We start from the raw sequence: 25,628 nt of genomic DNA on the forward strand, positions 1-25,628 counted from the left end.
ACGAACTTAGAACATGGATCAGTACTTGGAACTATGATGTTGTACTCATAACGGAGATGTGGGTTTCACAGGGGCAGGAATGGTTGCTAGATTTCAGGGTTTAGAACATTCAAAAAGGGGGGGGGGGGGAAGAGGAGGGGGTGTAGCGTTGCTAATCACAGCCACAGAAATGAAGGTTGTTGAGGAAGGTTTGTTTACTGAGTCAGTATGGTGGAAGTTAGGGAGCAACCACGTCATTGGGAGTTTTCTGCAGACCCCCTAATGGCAGTAAGAAGATCGAAGAACTCAGGCTGGCAGGTTTTGGGAAAATGCAGATGTAGCAGAGTTGTTGTTATGGGTGACTCCAACTTTCCCAATATTGACTGGAACTTCTTTGGTGCAGATGGTTTGGATGGAGCCGTTTTTGTCAGGTGTGTTCAGGAGGGTTTCCTTACTCAGTGTGTAGACAGACCAACAAGGGGAGAGGCCATTTTGGATTTGGTGCTCGGCCATGAGCCAGGACAGGTGTCAGATCTCACGGTAGGAGAACACTTTGGTGAAAGTGGTCACAACTGCCTCACATTTAACATATCCTTACAGAGGGAAAGGAGCAGTTACCGAGGGAAGATATTTAAGTGGGGAAAAGGAAATTATGATGCTATCAGACATGAGTTGGGAAGTACAGACTGGGAGCAATTGTTCCACAGAAAGGGCACAACAGACATGTGGAAACTGGTTAAGGAGCAGTTATTATGAGTGATGCATAAAATTTGTTCCTCTGAGACAGGCAAGCAGGGGTAAGATTGAGGAGTCTTAGATAATGAGAACAGAGGAGCTTCTCCTCAAAAGGAAGAAGGCAGCTTACGTAAGGTGGAGGAAGCAAGGATCAAGCAAAGCTTTAGAGGATTACAGGCTTGCTAGAAAGGAGCTGAAAAATGGACTGAGGGTGAGCCAGGATGGAGCGCGAAAAAGGCTTGGCAAGAAGGATTAGGGAGAACCCAAAGGCATTTTACTCATACGTGAGGAATAAGAAAATGATCAGGGAGAGGGTAGGGCTGATCAGGGATAGCGTAGGGAACTTGTGTGTGGAGTCTGAGCAGATAGAGGATGCCCTAAATGAGTTTTTTGCTTCGGTTTTCACTAAGGAAAGGCACCTTGGCGTGAGTGAGAACTTTGAGGACCCGGGAAGCAGGCTTGAACAGATCAAGATTAAGGAAGTTGATGGGCTGGAAATTTTGGCAAACATTAAGATTAATAAGTCTCCTCAGCCACTCCAGATTTATCCTCAGTTGCTCCGGGAAGTGAGAAAGGAGGTTGCTAAGCTGCTGGCAACGATCTTTGCTTCTGCATTCTCCACAGGAGTTGTACCAGAGGATAGCGCCAGAGTTCCGGGTTCAATTCCCGCCTCAGGCGACTAACTGTGTGGAGTTTGCACGTTCTCCCCGTGTCTGCATGGGTTTCCTCCGGGTGCTCCGGTTTCCTCCCATAGTCCAAAGATGTGCAGGTCGGGTGAATTGGCCATGCTAGGTTACCCGTAGTGTTGGGTAGGGGGTAGGTGTAGGGGTATGGGTGGGTTGCGCTTCGGCGAGTCGGTGTGGACTTGTTGGGCCGAGGGGCCTGTTTCCACACTGTAATGTAATGTAAAAAAAAAAGGATTGGAGGGAGGCGAATATTGTTCCTCTTTTCTAGAAGGGTAATAGGGAAATCCCTGGCAATTACAGACCAGTTAGTCATACATCTGTGGTCAGCAAGGTTTTGGAAAGAATTCTGAAGAATGGATTTATGACTACTTGGAAAAGCATAGCCTGATTAAAAGCAGTCAGCATGGCTTTGTGAGGGGCAGGTCATGCCTCACAAATCTTACTGAGTTCTTTGAGAAGGTGATGAGAAGGGTCGACGAAGGTCGGGCAGTGGATGTGGTGTATATGGACTTCAAGTCATTTGATAAGGTTCCCCAAGATAGGCTCATTAATAAAGTCAGGACGTATGGGATATAGGGAGATTTGACTCTCTGGATTCAGAATTGGTTGGCTGACAGAAGGCAGAGAGTGGTTGTAAATGGAAAGTATTCTGCCTGGAGGTCAGTGGTGGGTGGTGTCCCATAGGGCTCTGTTCTCGGGCCTTTGCTCTTTGTAGTTTTTATAAATGACTTGGATGAGGAGGTTAAGGCGTGGGTTAGTAAATTTACAGATGACACAAAGGTTGGAGGTACTGTCAATAGTATATCGGGCTATTGCAGGCTGCAGCGTGACATAGACAGGATGCAGCACTGGGCTGAGAAATGGCAAATGGGGTTCAACCCGGATAAATGCAAAGTGATGCATTTTGAAACATAGAACTTGAATGCTGAATATAGGATTAAAGACAGGATTCTTGGCAGTGTGGAGGAACATGGGATCCTGGTGTTCAAATACATAGATCCCTCAAAGTTGCCAACTAAGTGGATAGGGTTGTTAAGAAAACATATGGTGTTTTGGCCTTCATTAACAGGGGGATCATGTTTAAGAGCCACAAAGTTTTCCTGCAGATTTACAAAACCCTGTGAGACCACATTTGGAATATTGTGTTCAGATCTGGTCACCCAACTATAGGAAAGATACAGAGGCTTTGGAGAGGGTGCAAAGAAGGCTTACCAGGATGCTGCCTGGACTGGAGGGCTTGCCTTATGAAGAAAGGTTGACTAAGCTTGGACTTTTCTCTCTGGAGAGAAGGAGGAAGAGAGGAGACCTGATCGAGGTGTACAAGGTAATGAGAAGCATGGATAGAGTCAATAGCCAGAGACCTTTCCCTCAGAGTTTGGTTCTTTACGCAGAGAGTTGTGAGCGCATGGAATGCATTGCCAGAGCGGTGATGGTGGAAACAGAGTCATTAGGGACATTCAAGTGACTGCTGGGCATGCACATGGACAGCAGTGAATTGAGGGATGTGCAGGTTAGGTTATTTTATGTTAGATTAGGGTTAATCATTGACATTACATTGTGGGCCGAAGGGCCTGTTCTGTGCTGTATTTTTCTACGGACGATGTTCTAATTAATGACATAGGTAGGGAAATGGAGGAGCACCTGAAAAGTGAATATTGGTAGTTCGGTTAGAAGCTAGAAGGCAGGAAGAGCAGAGTAGTAATCTCCGGATTGCTGCCCGTGTCACATGCGAGTGAGGTTAGGAACAGAGAGTGAGTGCAGTTGAGCACGTGGCTGCAGGGCTGGTGTAGGAGGGAGGGCTTCAGATGTGTAGATCATTGGGCTGTCTTCTAGGGGAGGTGGGACCTGTACAAGAAAGACTGGTTGCACCTGAACTGGAGGGCACCAATAGCCTTGGCGGGAGGTTGGGTAAAGATCTTCTGGAGAGTGTAAACTAGATTGCCAGGGTGGTGGGAACCGGAGCTATGAGTCAGATAATGGAGTAGGTAGTGAACAACCAGATATAACATGCAAAGAGTCTGTGAGGAGGGAGAGGCACTTGATAGGGTAAAGGTGCAGTCAGTGTGGTGGGTTGAAGTGTGTTTATTTTAATGCAAGAAGTACCAGGAATAAGGGTGATAAACTAAGAGCAAGAGTCAGTCCTTGGAACTATGACGTTGTGACCATTACAGAGACTTGGATATCTCAGGGGCAGGAATGGTTGTTGAATGTTCCAGGGTTTAGATGTTTCGAAAGGAATAGGAGGGAGAGGTAAAAGAGGTGCAGGAATGGCATTGCTAATCAGGGATAGTATCATAGCTACAGAAAGGGAGGTCATTGAAGAGCCTTTGTCTACAGAGTCATTATGGGTGGAAGTCAGAAACAGGAAAAGAGCAGTCACTTTATTAGCAGTTTTCTGCAGACCCCACCTCCAAATAGCAACAGAGACATTGAGGAGCAGATTGAGAGGCAGATTTTAGAAAGGTGCAGAAGTAACAGGGTTGTCGTCATGAGTGACTTTAACTGCCCAATATTGATTGGAAACTCCTTAGTTCAAATAGTTTGGATGGAGCAGTTTTTGTCAGGTGTGTTGCGAAGTGTTCCTGACTCAATACATAGGCCGAACTAGAGGGGAGGCCATCTTGCATTTGGTGCTTGGCAATGAGCCATGCCAGGTGTCAGATCTCAGTGGAAGAGCATTTTGGTGATAGTGATCACAACATCCTGACCTTTACTATACTCACAGAGAAGGATAGGAACAGATGGTGTGGAAAAATATTTAATTGGGGGGGAGGGGCATTATGATGATATTAGGCAGGAACTGGGGCCTAAATTGAGAATAGACCTTCCCAGGGAAATGCATGACAGAAATGTGGAGGTTGTTTAGGAAACACTTGCTGACAGTGCTGGACAGGTTTATCCCACTGAGGCAAAGAAGGAACGGTAGGTTGAAAGAACCTTGTGTTAAGAGATGTGGGATATCTTTTTTGTTAAGATTAGATTACTTAGTGTGGAAACAGGCCCTTCGGCCCAACAAGTCCACACCGACCCGCCGAAGTGGAACCCACCCAGACCCATTCCCCTACATTTACCCCTTCACCTAACACTACAGGCAATGTAGCATGGCCAATTCACCTAACCTGCACATTTTCGGACTGTGGGAGGAAACCGGAGCACCCGGAGGAAACCCACGCAGACACGGGGAGAATGTGTCAGCCGTCTGAGGTGGGAATTGAACCCGGGTGTCTGGCGCTGTGAGGCAGCAGCGCTAACCACTGTGCCACCGTGCTGCCCACTAATCAAGAGGACGAAGGAAGCTTATTTAAGGTTGAAGAGGCAAGGATCAGAAGGTTACTAGGTAGCCAGGAAGGAACTCAGAAAGTATGGTGCTGGAAAAGCACAGCTGGTCAGGCAATATCCAAGGTTTTGAGCTCTTCATCAGGAATGAGGGGGTGGCTCAAGGGGGCTGACAGATAAATGGGGATGAGGGGGTGTGAGTCTGGTGGCAAGGTAGCTGCGATTGTGACAGGTAGATGAAGGTGGGGGTAATGGTGATAGGTTGGCGAAGGGAGTGGAGCGGATAGGTGGGAAGGAAAATGAACAGGTAGGACAGTTCAAGAGGGCAATGCTGAGTTGGAATGTTGGATCTGGGATAAGGTGGGGGGAGGGCAAATGAGGAAACTGGTGAAATCGACAAGTTGGCATCCTGTCCCCCCGTGTAGAATGTCCCAGAGAATATTCTACTGGCCTCCACTGCCAAACTCTAGCCGCTTGATGCCTGGAGGAAAAATGCCTCATCTTCTGCCTTGGGGCTATCCAACCACACTCAATCAATGTGGACTTCACAGTTTCCTAATTTCCCCACCCCCCCAAATTATCCCAGCTCAAACCTTCCAACTCGGCACCGCGCTCTTGAAATGTACTCCCTGTCCATCTTCCTTCCCACCTATTCGCTTCACCTTCCTCTCTGACTGATTACCATCACCACCACCTTCATCTACCTATCATGTTCCCAACTACCATCCCCCTAATTCCTGATGAAGAGCTCATGCTCAAAGCGTCAATTTCCCTGCTCCTTGGATACTGCTTGATTGGCTGTGTTTTCCCAGCACCACATCTTTCGACTCTGATCTCCAGTGTCTGCCGTCCTCACTTTTTCCTAACCAGAAAGGAACTGAAGAATGGACTTAGGAGAGCGAGAAGGGGGCATGAAAAAGCTTTCGCAGACAGGATGAAGGAAAACCCTAAGGCATTCTACACTTATGTGAGGAACAGGAGGATTCCCGGAGTGAGCGTAGGGCTGATCAGGGATAGTGGAGGGTATTTGCACCTGGAATTGGAGGAGGTTCAGGAAGTCATGAATGAATACTTGGCGTCAGTATTCACTACTGAGAGGGACCTTGATGTTTCTGAGGACGGCGTGACACAGACTGATATGCTCGAACAGGTTGATGTTAAGAAGGAGGATGTGCTGAAAATTTTGAAAGCCATGATAGATAAATCCCCTGGGCCACATGGGATATACCCAAGGTTTCTACAGAAGTGAAGGAAGAGATTACTGTGCCTTTGGCAATGATCTTTGCATCCTCACTGTCCACTGGAGTAGTGCTAGATGATTTCAGGGTGGAAAATGTTATTTCCTTGTTCAAGAAAGGGAATAGGGCTGATCCTCAGAATTACAGACCAGTCAGTCTAATGTCTGTGGTGGGTGAAGTACTGGAGAGACAGGATTTATGATTTATTGGAAAGCATTAGCTTGAATAGAGATAGTCAGCATGGCTTTGTGAGGGCTTGGTCATGCCTCATAAATCTTATTGAACTCCTTGAGAATGTGACGAAACAATTGATGAATGTAGAGTAGTGGATGTGGTGGGCATGGATTTTAGCAAGGCGTTTGATAAGATTCTTCATGGTAGATTCATTCAGAAAGTCAGGAAGCATGGGATACAGAGAACTCAGCTGTCTGGGTACAGAATTGGCTGGCCCATAGAAAACAGAGGGTGGTGGTAGGTGGAAGGTATTCAGCCTGGAGCTTGATGACTGGCGGCGTTACGCAGGAATCGGTTCTGGGACCTCAGCTCTTTGTGATTTTTATAAGTGACCTGGGTGAGGAAGTGGATGGGTGGGTTAGTAAGTTTGCCGATGATGTGAGCATTGATGGAGTGGTAGATAGTGTGGAGGGCTGTTGTAGGTTGCAACGGGACATTGCCAGGATGCAGAACTGGGCTAATAAGTGTCAGATGGGGTTCAACCTGGAAAAGTGTGAAGTCATTCACCTTGGAAGGTCAAATTTGATTGCAGAATATAGGGTTAAAGGCAGGATTTTTAGCAGTGTGGAGGAACAGAGGGACCTTGGGGTCTGTGTCCATAGATCCCTTAAAGTTGCCACTCGAGTTGTTAGGGTTTTGAAGAAGGCATGTGGTATGTTTGCTTTCATTAGTAGAGGGATTGAGTTTAAGAGCTGCAAGGTTATGCTGCAACTCTATAGATTCCTGGTTAGACCACACTTGGAATATTGTGTTCAGTTCTGGTCACCTCATTATAGGAAGGACATTGAAACTTTAGAGAGGGTGCAGAGATTTACCAGGATGCTGTCTGGACTGGAGGGCATGTCTTATGAAGAAAGGCTGAGGGAGCTGAGGTGTTTCTCACTGGAGCGAAGAAGGATGAGAGGTAACTTGCTAGAGGTGTACAAGATGATGAGAGGCATAGATAGAGTAGATAGCCAGAGACTTTTTTCCCCAGGGCAGAAATGACTATCACGAGGAGGCATAATTTCAGGGTGAGTGGAGGAAGGTTTCGGGGAGATGTCAAGTAGTTTCTTTACACAGAGGTGGGTGTGTGGAATACACTGCCAGCAGTGGTAGTAGAATCAGATACTTTAGGGACATTTAAGCAACTCTTGCATGGATACATGGAAGATTGTACAATGAAGGATATGTAGGTTAGCCTGATCTTAGAGTAGAATAAAAGGTAGGCACAACATTGAAGGCTGAAGGGCCTGTCTTGTGCTGTACCATGCTATGTTCTATTAATGCATTTTTCACTCTCTCTCTATGTTCAGATTTTATGTTAATAAATTGGGAGATTCTGGAGTGAGATTACTGTGTGCAGCTCTGAAGAATCCAGAGTGTAAAATTGAGAGACTGGGGTAAGTACCAGAGAGAGACTGTTTACAATCACCGGGCGTCTGACATTGTTCATTATCATCGTCATCAGGAATAGTGTTATCTGTCATGTTTTGTAATATGGATATTTGTAATAGTATTAATATCAAGCATGAAAATGAACATGGAACAAAATGCAAAAAAGACACAATTACTGGTGGGTATAGGAACACCTAATATTGAAATCTGATGCTGTAATATTCTATTTGCATCAAATAATAGTTGTCGATAAGGGAAAGGTGAATTGAATTATTTTATGGCTTTTCTATCTGTAAGAGCTAATTTTTGAAAATTTTTGATTAATGATCAACTGAAGAAAGCTAACGGGCTGAATCTTACTTTGTTTTGGCTCAGTGTCAATGTTATCATGTATCATCGAGGGTTGCTGTCTCTGACACCTTGAGTCGTCTTCTGCTATCCTCCCAATCTTGCCTCATTAACTACCTAGCCTCCCCTACAATGCCCCTCTTGTCTGTTGCTAACCTGATTTCAACGTCATTGCCCGCATGTCATAGATTAGACTGACATCCCTGCTGTATCTTTGAAAGGTAATTGCGCACCCAGATAAGCAGTGCCAGTTCAAAACTGCCCTTTGTGGAGACTTACATTTTGCCCAAACTTGATAGATAAGAGGAATTTGGCACTCTGCCTTACAGATAGGTGACTGGAGGCCCTATTGAAAGGGGTTGTGCAGAACAGGGCCCTTTTCTTCTGCCAGAACTGACAGAGTAGGCCACAACACCAGACCCTGTGAGCCTGGTCTGAGGATGCCACCTGGAACAGTATGGTCTCAGCCGCCTGGAAGAAAGCCCTGAACTGTAGGAGGAAGGAAAATGATTTTCTCTAAACCACCCCACAGTAAATTATAGAATCTACTCTCTGCTACCTCATAGTCACTCTGTCTCTGCTGCTGCATGCACCTCACACCCATCCTGGTACATACTGTTCCATCTTCCATTACCCAATCCCCCCCCCCACATCCTTAACCCTGCATGGTCTCTGTGCTGCCTACTCAGAAGGCCACACCACATTTTTCCCACCATCGCTAGCTGTAACAGCTGTGTCACCCACTATCATTTCCCTTAATCTATCCCTTTTCCTCATTTCAGCAGAAAATTGCCCAGAATAAGGCAGAGAGAGTCAAGACAGATGGTGGGCTGCCCAATGTTCAGCTCCTTCTCCCTTATGAGGAGAGGATCCTGACTGACCACCCCAAGCGGCTGTCTGACAGTGTCCCAGCTCCTGGACTGGTATCAGAGGCTGCCCTTGATTCTCCTATGACTGTGTACAGTTGGCGCAAACATTTCCTTGCTTTACTTCTGCTCTAAACAACAGGGCAGTCAGTAGTATTGTAAGCTTGGTATCTTTGCTTAAAGGGGGAAAGTGCTTAAAGGCAATGCAAAGCAGAAGGTCCTCTCTAACAGTGTTATGGGTCAACCTACAGCATGGAGATTGCTGCATTTCAAGGATGCAGCTCTTCCCGCACCTTAAGGGCAACTAGGGACAGACGATACATGCTGGCCAGCCAGTGATGCCTAATCCCATGAATGAATAAAAAGAAAATGTAGTTAGGCAGAGAGTGTAAAGAGGAAGGATAATGAATAGGGGAATGTGAGTAACAGAAGGCAAGAAAGGCAAAATATCAAAATACAGATGGTGCAAAACAAAAAGGGGATAAAACATCCTGAAGACATGAGCCTTAAGTGTATCAGCAATGTAGAGATGGGCTGAGGGCTGGGATTTGTGTAAAAATGGCTGCAGCTGTGGTTCAGGGGAGAGCCCAATGCTTTCACATTGGAAGTGGATATTACTGGGGATGGCCTGGCTGACAGATCTTGCTTGAATCCAATGGGATGGTAATTAACCCTCATAAACAGGCAGTTAACTGATTTCACAAGCTTTTTAGATCCATTATAAGGAGGATGCATTTATTCAAATGAGCATCAATTCTAAGTGGGCAAAAGTGGGTACTGCAGATGCTGGAGATCAAAGTCTAGATTAGAGTGGAGCAGGCAAATCAACATTTCGGGCAAAAGCTCTTCGTCAGGAATGAAGCAATGCCATCAATTCTAGGTGGAAGGTCAATCTTGCAATTGGCATTCATTGTGACAGGTAATATGTCTTGGTGATGCTGGTTGCATACAGCAGTAACAGTTTGGTATAAAGACAATGTTTCCGTCATAGTGAAGCACTGAGTGTTCTTTCTGACTTGGAATTTATATTGACTGACCCCGAACTTCTTGCTTCAATTCATGCAACTACTTGCACAGCTTTCCCACTGATCGTCTAACTCTGTGTTCTGCCATAACATCAACAGTAATCACCCTGCTGTCATTAATCCATGTGGAGTTGATCTGTTTTGCTCTACTGAATGTTGTCCTAAGTTCTATTTAAGATATGTGGTAGCAGATCTGTCCATCTCTGTCCTGTGTTCTGTACAGCTTTAGCTAACACTCTCTTTAATATCCTGTTCATTCGCATGACCATTCCCAAGATCTGCAGATGATCGAGGCTGTGAAATCTTTATTTCATTCCCAGCAACTTACAAACTTCATGAGAACTTAGGACCAGAAGTAGGCCATTTGGCCCCTCAAGACTGACCCACCATTCATAAAATTGTGGCTGATCCCCAGGACTTGAGACATTTTTTGTGCTATCTCCTTAAAGCCCTTCACTCCCTGATATTTCAGAAATCTCTCTACTTCCTCTTTAGATAGTTTGTGATCCATGCTCCACAACTCTCTGAGCCAGAGAATTCCCAACATTCACTATTCTCTGGGAAAATAAGTTCTTTTGCATTTCAATTTGAAATCTGTTTTCTCTTTTTCTGTAACTCTGCCCCCTAGTTTGAGATTCACACACTAGTGGAAATATCTACTCAACATCTACTCTGTCAAGCTGCCAATCCCAAAATCTTGTATGTTTCAATAGATCTTCCCTCATTCTTAAGAATAAAAGCCTCATCCTTGAGTCAACATCTACATCCCACAAATTGGCCTAGTGGACCTATTTTGAACTGCCTCCAGTACTGACATCCCTTTTGTTAAATATAGTCTGGGTTCAACCTCATCAAAACCCTGTAGAGTTGTTGTAAGACTTTTCAAATTTAAACTCCATCCCCTGCAGCGATGAAGACTTTGCCTTCTGAATTGCTTGTTGCCTCTGAATCATTCCTTAATGCTTTAAAACTCATTGTGATCTGAATCCATCTGTAATGGTATTCCCCATCGAGGGGATTACCCCCTCTACCATTAGTTGAGTGAGAGGTGTGGGTGAACAGTCTCGTGTGAAAGAGATTTCATCCACATTGTAAATCGGCCAGTAACAATCAAACAATAAACCTTTCCCTTGCCTGGTGAGTGGTCTTGAGGAATATTTGGAACTGCTCCCATGGCTCCTTTGGTCAGGGCTGTAACAACACTGGGACCTTGTTTGGTGCTCCCAGGTTATGCTGAGCACATACCATACATCAACATAGTGCTTTACTGTGCCTCTTCCCATTCCGTGCCATCACAAGAATCTGCTCTTCCTCCTCAATGTGGCTTCCCTCCCATGCTGTGTATTTTTGTGAAAAGCTGGGGTTAAGGTGCTGCCATCTTTCCTCTCTTCATCAGACTCGTCGGTGCCTTTTTGCCATTCTTTGTTTTTCCTGTTGCTATTGTTCCCCCTCCTCCTCTTCTGTATCCCTGCTTACACTTCCTCATTCTCGATTGCTGTCATTTGTTGTTTGGGGTCTGTTGTGCTGCTTGCTTTGTTTCACATTTGCCAATTAGCTACCTGACTGGATAAGTCTGATCACACCTGATATGCTTTAATTGTAGTGTCTGTAGCCTCTTGTGGTCCTCCAGTAGCTTCTTCGAATTCCTTAATTATAGCCACATGTTGTAGGGGTGTCTCTCCCAGAGTGATATAGCTTCCATCCTGACCTCTGACGCCATGCTACCACACAATCATGTATCTACCCAAAGGCATACCTACTGGCCGTTAGCCTGTTAAGTGTGAGAGTATATTGAGTATAATAATCTGTACCAGACACTTCTGTTTGTTTTGAAGGTGTTAGTTCTTCTCCCCACCACAGCTGAAAATGTGATGGTCACTCTCTCTTGATGGTATTGGTTACCTCTAGATGACTTCACTCTCAAAGAGAAATTATTCCTAATTCTTAATTCCTGGCATTAAAGCATAAATATATACCAAATCGAAAGAACTTAAAAGATCCTACTGTTGTCTCCTTTAAACTGTATTTAACTTGTTAGTATTATTTGCTGTCCTTATTGTAGCTCCCAAACAATTAATTGTTCAGTCTAAACTTTATCTCTTATATACAAGTCTTATCTGCACTTTGTTTTAACATGAATAAATTCAAAATTAATATCCTCAATCAAATCAATAAAGTTCTCAATCTAATAAACTATTCCAAATGATTTGGAGATGCCGGTGTTGGACTGGGGTGTGCTAAGTTAAAAATCACGTAACACCAGGTTATAGTCCAGGTTATTTGGAAGCACTAGCTATTCGGAGTGCTGCTCCTTCATCAGGTGATTATGAAGAATAGGATTCTAAGACACAGAATTTATAGCAAAAGTTTGCAGTCTGGTGTAACAGAAATTACATATTGAAAAAGACCTGGATTGCTTGTTAAGTCTCTCATCTTTTAGAATGACCATGTTGGTTTCAGTTCGTTCATATGTAAATCACAACATTTTTAAAAACTTTTTGGTAACTTTTAAAAAATGTTTTGTGATTTACATATAAAAGAACTGAAACCAACATGGTCATACTAAAAGATGAGAGACTTATCAAACAATTTGGGTCTTTTTCAATATATGAACTTTTGCTATAAATTCTGTGACTTACAATCTTATTCTCCACAACCACCTGATGAAGGAGCAGTGCTCCAAAAGCTAGTGCTTCCAAATAAACCTGTTGGACTATAACCTGATGTTGCATGATTTTAAACAATTTCTAGTTCTCAAAACTTGGATTTGCTGTTTCTATCATTGTTTTAACTGAGGCATTCGTGGCAGCCATTCTGTCTTAATCATGAGTCTTAGGGAACCTTTACAATCTAATGAAGTATTTTTACAATATTCTTCAAACAGCAATCAAACATTTCTATTTGATTCCAAGCATTTGGGCATCTTAGATTTCTAAAAGATATTTAATTCCTGTAGGCATCTCACCATGTTTCCAAATTGAAATACTAGCCGATTCCCTTTAATTCAATCTCTTTTTAAAAGAATTGTTTCCAGAGAAACAATATGTATGTGTTTTCAACGTTTTGTTCTTTTCATTCATTGTCTGTCCCAGCTGTATTCTGGAAATGTAAAACACAGGAACTTGTCTTGTATCAAATATTAGCCAGCACACCAATGAGGTCTTAGTTTCCCTATCAGCATCCCGATCAGCACCTTTGTTGGAAAATTCACCTTCCAATTTCTCTCCAGACAGCCACAATTTCATCGCCTGTGAAGATTTTGTTTCCTGACCTGATGTGTCCTCTCTGTTTGGATTTTTGCCCCTCTCACCCCACCTGCTTGTTTCCATCCTCACCTGGCCTGTCCTGAATCTGCATTCACATTCTTTGGATATCGTTTATATCTGTCTGGTGCGGCTTTCCGCCCTAATCACTTGCAAGCTTTCCACAAAGTATTGCAATATTACATACTTCAGCTCTCATGTTTTCTTATCCATGTGTCTTATATAATCTACTCTTTCCCAAGTTTAAACATTGTCTATGTTTTGCCCAAGACATGTGCTGTCTTGTTCACAGTGGGGTACTGCAAGGATCTGTTTTGGGGCCACTGCTGTTTGTCATTTTTATAAACTACCTGGATGAGGGCGTAAAAGCTTGGGTTAGTAAATTTGTGGATGACACGAAGGTCGATACAGTTGTGGATAGTGCTGAAGGATGTTGTAGATTACAGAGGGACATAGATAAGCCACAGAGCTGGGCTGAGAGATCGTAAATGAAGTTTAATGTGGAAAAATGTGAGATGATTCACTTTGGGAGGAGCAACAGGAATGAAGAGTACTGGGCTACCGGTAAGATTCTTGATGGTGTAGATGAACAGAGAGATCTTGGTGTCCATAGATCCCAGTAAGTTGTCACCTAGGCTGATAGGGTTGTTAAGAAGGCAGATGGTGTGTTAGCTTTTATTGGTAGAGGGATTGTGTTTCAAAGCTATGAGGTCATGCTGCAGCTGTACAAAACTTTTGTGCGGTCACACTTGGAGTATTGCGTACAGTTCTGGTCACCGCATTACAGGAACAGGCCCTCCAAGCCTGTGCCGATCCAGATCCTCTATCTAAACCTGTTGCCTGTTTTCTTAGGGTCTGTATCCCTCTACACCCTGCTCCTTCATGTATCTGTCTAGATATATCTTAAATACCCATCTCTACCATCTCCGCTGATAACACGTTCCAGGCACCCACCACCTTCTTGCTATCCACCCTATGTATACCTCGCGTGATTTTGTAGACCTCAATCAGATCCCCCTCAGCCTCTCTGTCTAATGAAAATAATCCTAATCTACTTAACCGCTCTTCATACCTGGCGCTCTTCATACCAGGCAACATCCTGGTTAACTTCCTGTGCACCTTCTCCAAAGCAACCACATCCTTTTGGTAATATGGCGACCAGGACTGTATACAGTATTCCAAATGTGGCCGAACCAAAGACTTGTACAATTGTAACATGACATGCCAACTCTTATACTCAGTACCCTGTCCGATGAAGGAAAGCATGCTGTATGTCTTCTAGAACACTCTATCGACCTGCATTGCTACCTGAGCACCCAAATCTCTCTATACATCAGTTTCCCCCAGGACTCTTCCATTGACCATATAGTTCGCTGTTGAATTGGATCTTCCAAAATGCACCCCCTCATATTTGCCCAGATTGAATTCCATCTGCCACTTCTCTGCCCAACTCTCCAATCCATCCATATTCTGTTGTATTCTCTGACAGTCCTCTTCATTATCTGCTATTTCACCAAAATTAACAACATCTGCAAACTTGCTAATCAGACCACCAAAGCCTTCCTCTAGATCATTTATGTATATCACAAACAGCATTGATCCCAGCACGGATCCCTGTGGAACACCACTGCTCACAGTTCTCTATTTTGATAAATTCTCTTCCCCTACTACTCTCTGTCTCCTGCTGCCCAGCCAGATTTCTATCCATCTAACTAGTACACCCTGGGGCCCATGCAACTTCACCTCCTCTATCAGCCTACCATAGAGAACATTATCAAACTCCTTACTGAAGTCCATGTATAAAACATCTACAGCCCTTCCCGCATCAATCAACTTTGTCACTTCTTCAAAGAGTTCTATTAAGTTTGTAAGACATGACCTTCCCTGCACAAAACCAGGTTATTCTTTCACTGATAAATCCATTTTCTTCCAAATAGGAATAGATCCTATCCCTCAGTATCTTCTCCAAGAGCTTCCCTACCACTGATGTCAGGCTCATCGGTCTATAATTACCTGGATTACCCTGCTATCCTTCCTAAACAAGGGGATGACATTAGCAATTCTCCAGTCCACCAAGACCTCACCCATTTTTAAGGATGCTGCAAAAACCTCTGTTAAGGCTCCAGCTATTTCTCCTCTTGCTTCTTTCAGTAACCTGGGATAGATCCCATCTGGAATTGGACATTTGTCCACCTTAATTCATTTTAGAATACCCAACACTTGCTCCCTTATGACCTAGAGTAATCAAACACTTGACCTAGAGTAATCAAACACTTGACCTAGAGTAATCAAGCATCTATCCCGAACCTGTCATCTGTCATGTCCCTCTCCTTGCTGAATACTGAGGCAAAGTACTCATTAAGAATCTCACCCATTTTCATTGACTCATGCATAACTTTACTGCTTTGTCCTGGAGTGGGCCAAGCCTTTCTCTAGTTACCCTCTTACTCCTTATATATGATTAAAAGGCTTTGGGATTTTCCTTAACCTAGTTTGTTAAAGACATTTCATCACCCCTTTTAGCCCTCTTAATTCCTCTTTTCAGATTGGTTCGACTTTCTCGATATTCATCCAAAGCTTCATCTGTTTTCAGTTGCCTAGACCTTATAGAACATAGAACATTGCAGCACAGTCCAGGCCCTTCAGCCCTCAATGTTTTCACAGGTTGGTGCAACAATCTGAAGCCCATCCAACTTGAATTACTTTATTATCATCCATATGTTTATCCAATGACCATTTAAATGCCCTTAAAGTTGGCAAGACTACTGCTGTTTCAGGCAGGCCGTTCTACGCCCCTACTACTCTCTGAATAAAGAAACCATCTCTGGCATCTGATCTATATCTATCACCCCTCAATTTAAAGTCATATCCCCTCATGCTGGCCATCACCATCTGAAGAAAAAGGCTGTCACCATCCACCCTATCTAACCCTCTCTTAATCTTTTATGTCTCAATTAAGTCACCTTTAAACCTTCTCTCTAATGAAAACTGCCTCAAGTCCCTGAGCATCTCCTTATCTATTCCCTCCATACCAAGCAACAATTTCAGGGTTCCGAAACCCAATCCCTCTACCAATAAAAGCCAATACGCCATATGCCTTCTTAACAACCTTCTCAACCTGGGTGGCAACTTTTGGGGATTTATGCACATGGACACCAAGATCTCTCTGCTCATCTACACTACCAAGAATCTTAGCATTAACCTCGTACTCTCTATTCCTGTTGCTCCTTCCAAATTGAATCACCTCACACTTTTCCACATTAAACTCTATTTGCCACCTCTCATAAATCAAAACAAAATAAAAATTAGACACCTTACCAATCCAGCACATAGAACCTTTTTTATTAGATTAGAGAAGGAGAATGAATTGGAAACACTACTTTACTTTAATAGTGTTCCGGGTAAAGCAAACACCAAATATATTACTTTATTTACCCAGCAGCCCTCCAGTCGTCACTCCTGCTGTTAAAATGGAGGTCTGACTTATGTATGATTCCTTTTTCCTCTTAGGTCATCTCACAATTTCACCTGTCATCCATGATTCCCTAATCTTGCCATTTCTATCCCTCATTTTCACAGGGACATGTCTTCACTGCATTCTAGTCAAAATCTCTTTAAAAGCCTCCCACACTGTTTCTGAGTTCTGTGCATATTGCCTCACTGCCTGAATTGTCCATAATGCCACTCCTTGAACCCTTTTACCTCCGTCTCTGTCCTGCCTGAAACATCTATATTGTGGGATATTTAGTTGCCAATTATGCCATTCCCTCAACCAAGTCTCAGTAATAGCAATAACATCATACTCCCAGGTACTAATCCAAGTACATTCATGTGCCTTACCTACTACACTTCTCGCATTAAAACAAATGCATCTCAGACCAGTCTGACTCTGTTCTACAAAGCTTCCAACAACATACAGCAGCCATCATCAGTAGGAATGACTTTCACACTCAAAATGTAACTGATCTGTGACTGCTGCAAACAAATCCTTACTGACTGTGCAAGCTCCCTGATGCCTACACATTGCAGTAATCCTGGATGCTTGACTTTTTCAGCCTCTCTGTTTGCCATCAAGGTTTGGTACTAGTGCTGGAAAAGCACAGCCGATCAGGCAGCATCCAAGGAGCAGGAGAGTCGATGTTTCAAGCATAGGCTCTTCATCAGGAATGAGGGGGTGGCATAAGGGGGCTGAGAGATAAATGGGAGGGGGTGGGGCCAGAGGGAAGGTAGCTCGGAATGTCACAGGTCGATGGAGATGGGGGTGATAGTGACAGGTCAGAAAGGAGGGTGGAGCAGATAGATGGGAAGGAAGAACAGTTATTCTGTTCAAGAGAGCAATGCTGGGTTGTAGGGTTTGGTCGAGGATTGGGTGAGGGCAGGGCAGATGAGGAAACTGGTGAAATCAACATTAATTCCATATGATTGGAGGGGCCCAAGGTGGAAGATGAGGTGTTCTGCCTCCAGTCATCGGGTGGCTAGGATTTGGCAGTGGAGGAGACCCAGGACTTGCATGTCCTTGGCTGAGTGGGAGGGGGAGTTGAAGTGGTCACCCACAGGGCAGTGGGGTTGTTTAGTGTGTGTGTCCCAGAGATGTTCTCTGAAACATTCCACATGTTTGCGTCCTGTCTCCCCAGTGTAGAGACCACATTGAGAACAATAGATGCAGCAGATGAGGTGTTTGGATGTTCAGGAAATTCTCTACCAGATGTGGAAGGATCCTTTGGGGCCTTAGGTGGAGATGAGGGAGGAGGTGTGGCACAGGTTTTATAACTCTTGCGGTTGCAAGGGAAGATGCTGGGAGTGGAGAGTGGGTTGGTGGGATGTGGACCGAATGAGGGAGTTGCGGAGGGAATGGTCTCTGCGGAATGCAGGTAGGGATGGGGCGGGAAATATATCACTGGTGGTGAGGTCTGTTTAGAGGTGGCGGAAATGACGGAGTATGATGCAATGTATCCGGAGATTGGTAGGGTGGAAGGTGAGGACCGGGGAGGGGGGAGGGGAGGGAGAGGGTTCTATCATTATTGCGTTGGGAGAGGTGGGGTTCTAGGGCAAAGGTATGGGAAGTGGAGGAGATGCGCTGGAGGGCAATGTTAACCATGTGGGAGGGGAAATTTCGGTCCTTTAAGGAGGAGGCCATTGGGGATTTCCTGGAGTGGAATTGATCCTCCTGGGAGCAGATACAGGGGAGGTGGAGTAATTAGGTGTAAGGAATAGCGTTTTTACAGGAGTAAGGGTGGGAGGAGATGTAGCTGCGGGAGTCGATCGGTTTGTAGTAGATGTCCATATTGAGTTGGTTGCCAGATATGGAGATTCAGAGGTCCAGGAAGGGCAGGGAGGTGTCCGAGATGGTCCAGGTGAACTTGAGGTCAGCGTGGAAGGTGGTTGTGAAGTTGATGAACTGCTCAACGTCCTTGAGCGCATGTGGTGGTGCCGACACAATCATCGATGTAGCAGACGAAAACGTGGGGAGTGGTGCCGATGTAACTATGGAAGATGGGCTGTTCCACATACCCGGTGTAGAGCAGGCCCATGTGGGTGCCCATGACTACCCCTTTAGTTTGAAGGAAGTGGGGGAGGGCGGGGTGGGGTGGAATTGCTGCTGACTTGTCTGGATCAGTGATGCTCCAACAATATTTGCAGCTCAACATCGTTGTTACGACACGGAAATTAAACTCTCTGTTAATTAAGCCAAACACCCAGAAAAGCTCATCTCACCTCGCCTCATAATCTGTTAAAATACGAGTGACAGAGAACTCCCAAATTCCACTCTTTAAAGGAAATATCATCAATTTATTTTTTAATTCTGAGTGAACATTAAACAACAACTGTTCATAACTCTGAGTCAGCACTCACCCTCCCCCCCTCCCCCCCTTTCTCTTAACAGCTTATTATCTGCCTCTAACTCTATAACAATGCACTTTCAGTAAGGCACTTATTAAAATACATCAACTTCATTTCAAAGCCACACAGGCACTGTCTTCACTCTTCCAGCTGGAGATTTCCCTGGGTCATTGTCTTTCTTTATACTGCCATTATGTTTCACATGAAAAGGTACCTTTGATAGTGTTTTCTAAGTTCTTTGAGAGCAAGATATTAGCTGGGCAATTAGCTCTCCAGGGCTTTTTCTCTCTCTGCGGCAGTTGCTCTCTGACCAATTTTCAAAATGTCCACATTCTTTTACCCCCAGCTTTGGCTCATCTCATTGGTTCAATGTTGACAAAACAATAAATTCAAACTCGATTGGGTTTTAGTATCTTTGGGCATAATTTTAACAGGTTAAATTTGAATTGTCAAAACAGCCACCAAAACTCAGGTATCCATTTCTCAGCCAAATGTTACGCATTTATAATTTTCCAGTGCACTCTTGGACTGCCATTTAGTCATATACGCAGGTGCTTGTAATCTCTCAGTTCAGAACAACACTGTCTCTCTTAAAGGTACAGTACACGCCTTCAACTTCATACCATCATCTCAGGTTCAAAGGAATCCACTCACTCCATACCAATGGATTGTGCTAGCTGTGTGGAACTTTATGGACGATGCACTGTTGAGCACTACTTCCACTTACCATATGGATATCTCGGAAAAAGAGTTAAGGCATCACCATCTGCAAATTCCCTTCAAGCTGCACACCATCCTGACTTGGAACTATATCGCTGTTCCTTTGCTGTCACTGGGAAAAAAAATCTTAGCACTATGTTCTGAACAACATTGCAGGTGGACAGCAGCTTGCTGGCAATAAATGCTGGCTTTGCCACAGACACGTAAAAGAATAAACAAAAGCAAGCTGTATTCACTTGGGAACTCTGGCCATTGTGCACCTGGGTGGAAGCTGTGCTTAGGAAAGAGATCTGTGTTCTGGTGGTGGATGGCATTCTGTGTAACCTGGAGCTACAGTGGGCTGCACTGTAATTGTCTGGCTCTGACAATATTGCATTCATGACTCTCCATACCCTGCCCATGTGGCCAAGCCACCTGATTCCAATCCTGTTAACAGGATTTTCTAACATCATGTCCTTATCTTAAGTACTAGCACCAAATCTATTCCTACTCCACTGACTTATCCTATTATGCTTCCGAGCAACTCGGGACAAGAAAGTGAAGATGTAGAGGTTCTGTTTTGCAACCTTATCCTGATCACTCCTATGCTTCTATTTTCTTCTTTCTTTCTGTCCGTATCCCCTCCCCTTTCTTTGCCACTAAACCCTTTTCAATTGCTGCTTTTTCCATTTCTGATGAAAGCAGATGGCGCTCAGACATTAATTTTACAGGACTAATGTAACTTTTCTTCTAAATCAAATCTTGAGGACTTTACACGCTACATTATTGTCATCAAGGGTGGGTTTTACCCTCATTTCTCATTTTACTCTCTCTGATCCCCAGACTCGGTTATAACAGTCTCTCAGATTCTTGTGCCGAAGATCTTGCCTCTGCTCTCAGTACAAAGCAGTCGTTGACATACTTGGATCTGGGGGGGAACTCCTTCACAGACCAATCCATCCCCTCTCTGCTCCACCTGATACAGACCTGTAAGAGTCTACAGGAGATTCGGTGAGCATTTATGTTAATTTGAAGTTTGAATAGAATTATTTAAAGTTTAGAAACAAAATAGAAATTGCTGGAAAAGCTCAGCAGGTCTGGTAGCATCAGTGAAGAGAAATCAGAGTTAAGGTTTCGGGTCTAGTGACATTTTCTTCTAAGTCAAACAGACCTGAAACGTTAACTCTGATTTCTCTGCACAGATGCTACCTGCTGAGCTTTTCCAGCAGTTTCAGTTTCTGTTTTACACTATCCTCAGTTCTTTAAGTTTTCATTAAATTTTAGGTTTAATATTTATAGGTATCATTGAATTATGAACTCCAGTTCCCCCATTACTTATATTGTTAAACTTTTTCCTGATTTAATTTTCATATTTCAGATTTTGGAGCAATCAGTTCAGTTCAAGTGGGAGAACACAATTGGCATCGCTGCAGTCACTGAAACCCAACCTTCGTGTGCATATGTGAGCATTTCAATTTCTCTCACTGTATGAACAATTTGATCTAATTTCCGCCCCCCCACCCCCCCCCCCCCCTTTAAGTGGCCGTGCTCCAGGCTGAAATCCTATTGGCTGTTGCCAGGTCTCCAGCTCGAGCTGAGTGAGGGTCATCTCCCATTGTGAGGTCAGCGGCCCAGCCACAGGGTCAGGAGAGTCAAGACCTGGCCCCACAGCGCAACCTCTGTAGAATATCCAGGTCTCGATGTTTCCCCAATGGGAAATACACAACCAGGAAGGAGCCACTGTGGGGCTTACTCAGGACTGCGAAGGGGGTATGACATTTATACTTGGGGCTTGGAGGGGAAGTCCCGCTGGTTTCTATGTGGTATCTATGCCCAGGGACCCTGCTTGGGAAGTGAACCTACATATGTTTAGGATAGGATCGTTTCAGCTGGGATATATTCTATCATTCAGAAGGGTCAAATATCTACTGTATGGGGCACCTATTGCTGCAGATTATAGTGGATTGGCAACCAAGGAATTACACTGAAAATATAAATACTTTTCTGAGTTACCTCAGTAAGAAAGGAACAATTCCAGTGACCAGGAACTTGTAGGAGCAGCACAGATTGGAATTGCATGTCAGGAACCTGCAGAAACCTGGACATAGCAGACTCTGTGGAAATCCCCTGGGGAATTGAAGACTCTGATGTGAGACCATTATCTGGTACCCTTCTAAAGGATCCATTAAAATTGGAACAATTGAAGGTTCTAATTCTGTACAGTTAATAGTTGCCCAGGAAATGTTAGACAATGAGGACGCCAACCCAATACCATTTGCAGTCAGTTTGGCCATTGCCTGTTCTAACATATGCTGCCCATGATACGTGCCCATTATCCCTTTCCTCCAACCCCGATGTTTTCTGAAACCCTCCAATTAGCCCCAAAATCCCCAGCCACCAGCCCATAGCCCTAGCGTCACTCAACTCTAACACTTAACTTACATAATTAGCCTTTCACAGCAAATGTCAGGGTCTGGCTGTACTGTTGGGTGTTTAATTCATGTACTCAGTGCACTCTTGCAAAAAAGGATTGGCATGACTTCTCCAGTACCCCTGAACTAGGGAAAACTCTGTTCATTTCAGCTACACTGTGCATTTCTGATGAGGCTGGAATCTGAATGTCCAACTATAAATGTGAATCTCAAGTACTAACATTAAAAAAAAGTGGAATAACAATCACAGTCAGAATATCTGAGCCAGTGTATTTAATGCAGACTTGTCCAATTGTTATTGGTATGACTTTTAACTGAACAATAAGTTTTCATAACTGCTGAAATGGCACATGTCATCTGGAGAATATCAAATACAGAATTGACCAGATAAATTTTCCTGCATTCACCAAAAATAACAAATGTAGAACTGGCTGATTCAGTGTAAACTGCACTGCAGTAAATAGAACAGAGAACATAGAAGAATACAGCGCAGTACAGGCCCTTCGGCCCTCGATGTTGCGCCGATCCAAGCCCACCTAACCTACACTAGCCCACTATCCTCCATATGCCTATCCAATGCCCGCTGAAATGCCCATAAAGAGGGAGAGTCTACCACTGCTACTGGCAGGGCATTCCATGAACTCACGACTCACTGAGTAAAGAACCTACCCCTAACATCTGTCCTATACCTACCCCCCCTTAATTTAAAGCTATGCCCCCTCGTAATACCTGACTCCATACGTGGAAAAAGGTTCTCACTGTCAACCCTATCTAAACCCCTAATCATCTTGTACACCTCTATCAAGTCACCCCTAAACCTTCTTTTCTCCAATGAAAACAACCCCAAGTGCCTCAGCCTTTCCTCATACGATCTTCCTACCATACCAGGCAACATCCTGGTAAACCTCCTCTGCACCCGTTCCAGTGCCTCCACATCCTTCCTATAGTATGGCGTCCAAAACTGCACACAGTACTCCAGGTGCGGCCGCACCAGAGTCTTATACAACTGCAACATGATCTCAGGACTCCGGAACTCAATTCCTCTACCAATAAAAGCCAGTACGCCATATGCCTTCTTCACCGCACTATTTACCTGGGTGGCAACTTTCAAAGATCTGTGTACATGGACACCAAGATCCCTCTGCTCATCCACACTACCAAGTATCCGACCATTAGCCCAGTACCCCATCTTTATGTTACTCTTACCAAAGTGAATCACCTCACACTTAGCGACATTGAACTCCATTTGCCACCTTTCTGCCCAGTTCTGCAGCTTATCCATATCCCGCTGTAACCTGCCACATCCTTCCTCACTGTCAACGACTCCTCCGACTTTCGTATCATCCGCAAACTTGCTCACCCAACCTTCTAACCCCTCCTCCAGATCATTTATAAAAATGACAAACAGCAATGGTCCCAAAACGGATCCTTGCGGAACACCGCTCGTGACAGCACTCCAACATGAACCTTTGCCATCAACTACTACCCTCTGTCTTCTTCCAGCCAGCCAATTCCTAATCCAAACCTCCAACTCACCGTCAATGCCATACCTCCGTATTTTTTGCAGTAGTCTACCATGGGGAACCTAATCAAACGCCTTACTAAAATCCATATACACCACATCTACCGCTTTACCCTCGTCCACCTCCTTAGTCACCTTCTCAAAGAATTCAATAAGGTTTGTGAGGCATGACCTGCCCTTCACAAAACCATGCTGACTATCCTTGATCACATTATTCCTATCCAGATGTTCATAAATCCTATCCCTTACAATTCTCTCTAAGACTTTGCCCACAACAGAAGTGAGACTCACCGGCCTATAGTTACTATGGTTATCCCTACTCCCCTTCTTGAACAAGGGAACCACATTTGCTCGCCTCCAGTCTTCTGGCACTACTCCTGTAGACAACGAGGACATAAAAATCAAGGCCAATGGCTCTGCAATCTCCTCCCTTGCTTCCCAGAGAATCCTAGGATAAATGCCATCAGGCCCAGGGGACTTATCTATTTTCACCCTTTCCAGAATTTCCAAAACCTCTTCCCTACATACCTCAAAGCCATTCATTCTACTTAATTGTGACTCAGTATTCACATCGGCAACAATGTCCTGTTCCTGAAACATATATGATCCACATCTAAGCTACTGAGTATAATGCATGGCTTCTGGCCTTAACAGAGCAAGGGTATCAGCAGTTTATCAGAGGGACGGTAGTTTGATATTCTGGGTCAGTTCATTATGACATAACTCTATTCTTTTAATACTGTTTTTCAGAATCTGATGGATCTACAATACATTATGTTGTTTCCGGCTTTATTTTACATTCCGATCCTTTATGGTTTGACCATTCTCTCCTCCCTCTTGGATAATAAATGGTAAGGTTTCGCTGTATTTATCAGACTTCAAAAATCACAGACTGGGAAGAATCAAAGATTCAAGAAGGCAGCCCAACAGCAACATCTTGGGGCAATTGATGTCAGTGACTTTACCAGCGATTCCCACAGCTGCAAAATGAATGGAGAAGAAACATTGCTCAAACATAAAACTTGTTTCATAGAATAGAATCCCGGCAGTGCGGAAAGAGGCCCAACGTGTCTGCACCATTCCTCTGAACAGTATCCCAGCCTATCCCCAAAACCATGCGTTTAATGTGGTCAATCCACCAAACCTGCACCTCTTTGGACTGTGGGAGGAAGCCAGAGCACCCAGTGGAAACCCACACAGATACAAGGTAACGCTACACCTGAGAATCCAAGTCAGGTCCCTGGTCCTGTGAGGCAGCCAGGCTAACTGTTGAGCCACCATGCTGCTCTTTCAATCTTTGAAATGTATGGGTCAGTCAAAGAGACAGGATAGTTTCTGAGTATTCTCTCTCCGGTTCCAGCTCTGGTCTGACTATTCCTCACGGCGGAATGATTTGATTCTCTCTGTCTCTGCATCATTTGAGCTGCCGCTCCCAAATCAAACCAAATAAGTGTCTCTTGGGCTAACCGCGATTGTTATGTGCGTTTACTGGAAGGATTGAGCAGTGCAATTTCCCTCGAGGTCTGAATATTGCTCATGGTTTATATGGCAGATTATTGTAACAAGTGTATTTATCTGCATCAACGTCAATGGAAGCAGCGTTAAAAATCACACAACACCAGGTTATAGTCCAACAGGTTTAATTGGAAGCACTAGCTTTCGGAGTGACGCTCCTTCATCACGAGGATAATCACCTGATGAAGGAGCGTCACTCCGAAAGCTGGTGTGCTTCCAATTAAACCTGTTGGTCTATAACCTGGTGTTGGGTGATTTTTAACTTTGTACACCCCAGTCCAACACCGGCATCTCCGAATAATGGAAACAGCAATGACAGCATTGATGCCTCAGGACACCTTGGCTTTGCTGCAATTTGACACTGCCAAGGGTCCCCACTCTGGGCTCCCTGCTGCCAGTGGTCCCCACTCTGGGCTCCCTGCTGCCAGTGGTCCCCGCTCTGGGCTCCCTGCTGCCAGTGGTCCCCGCTCTGGGCTCCCTGCTGTTTATGTGCTGTTATATTGGTAAGTGGATATGATAGAATTAATAGGCATGTCTGACTGTATCTATGAGCGTGAGACTGCATTTACAATTGTGTGAGTGTATCGATGAG

At 44.4% G+C, this 25,628-nt stretch overlaps 1 protein-coding gene across 1 annotated transcript in view; it reads left to right on the forward strand.

Moving 5' to 3' along the window:
- LOC122542350 (NACHT, LRR and PYD domains-containing protein 3-like) overlaps positions 1-25,147 on the forward strand; it is a 93,168-nt gene extending 68,021 nt beyond the window's left edge. Inside the window, exons 11-14 of the mRNA XM_043680040.2 lie at positions 7,444-7,530; positions 20,411-20,578; positions 20,946-21,029; positions 24,272-25,147. Coding sequence (XP_043535975.1) covers positions 7,444-7,530; positions 20,411-20,578; positions 20,946-21,029; positions 24,272-24,278 — 346 coding nt within the window. The 3' untranslated portion in view covers positions 24,279-25,147. The remainder of the gene's footprint in view (positions 1-7,443; positions 7,531-20,410; positions 20,579-20,945; positions 21,030-24,271) is intronic.
- Positions 25,148-25,628: the final 481 nt, after the last annotated feature.

The sequence above is a fragment of the Chiloscyllium plagiosum genome, unplaced genomic scaffold (genome assembly GCF_037043375.1).
Source record: "Chiloscyllium plagiosum isolate Xiang-an unplaced genomic scaffold, Cpla_swu_hap1 HiC_scaffold_33, whole genome shotgun sequence".
NCBI classification, from domain to species: Eukaryota; Metazoa; Chordata; class Chondrichthyes; order Orectolobiformes; family Hemiscylliidae; genus Chiloscyllium; species Chiloscyllium plagiosum.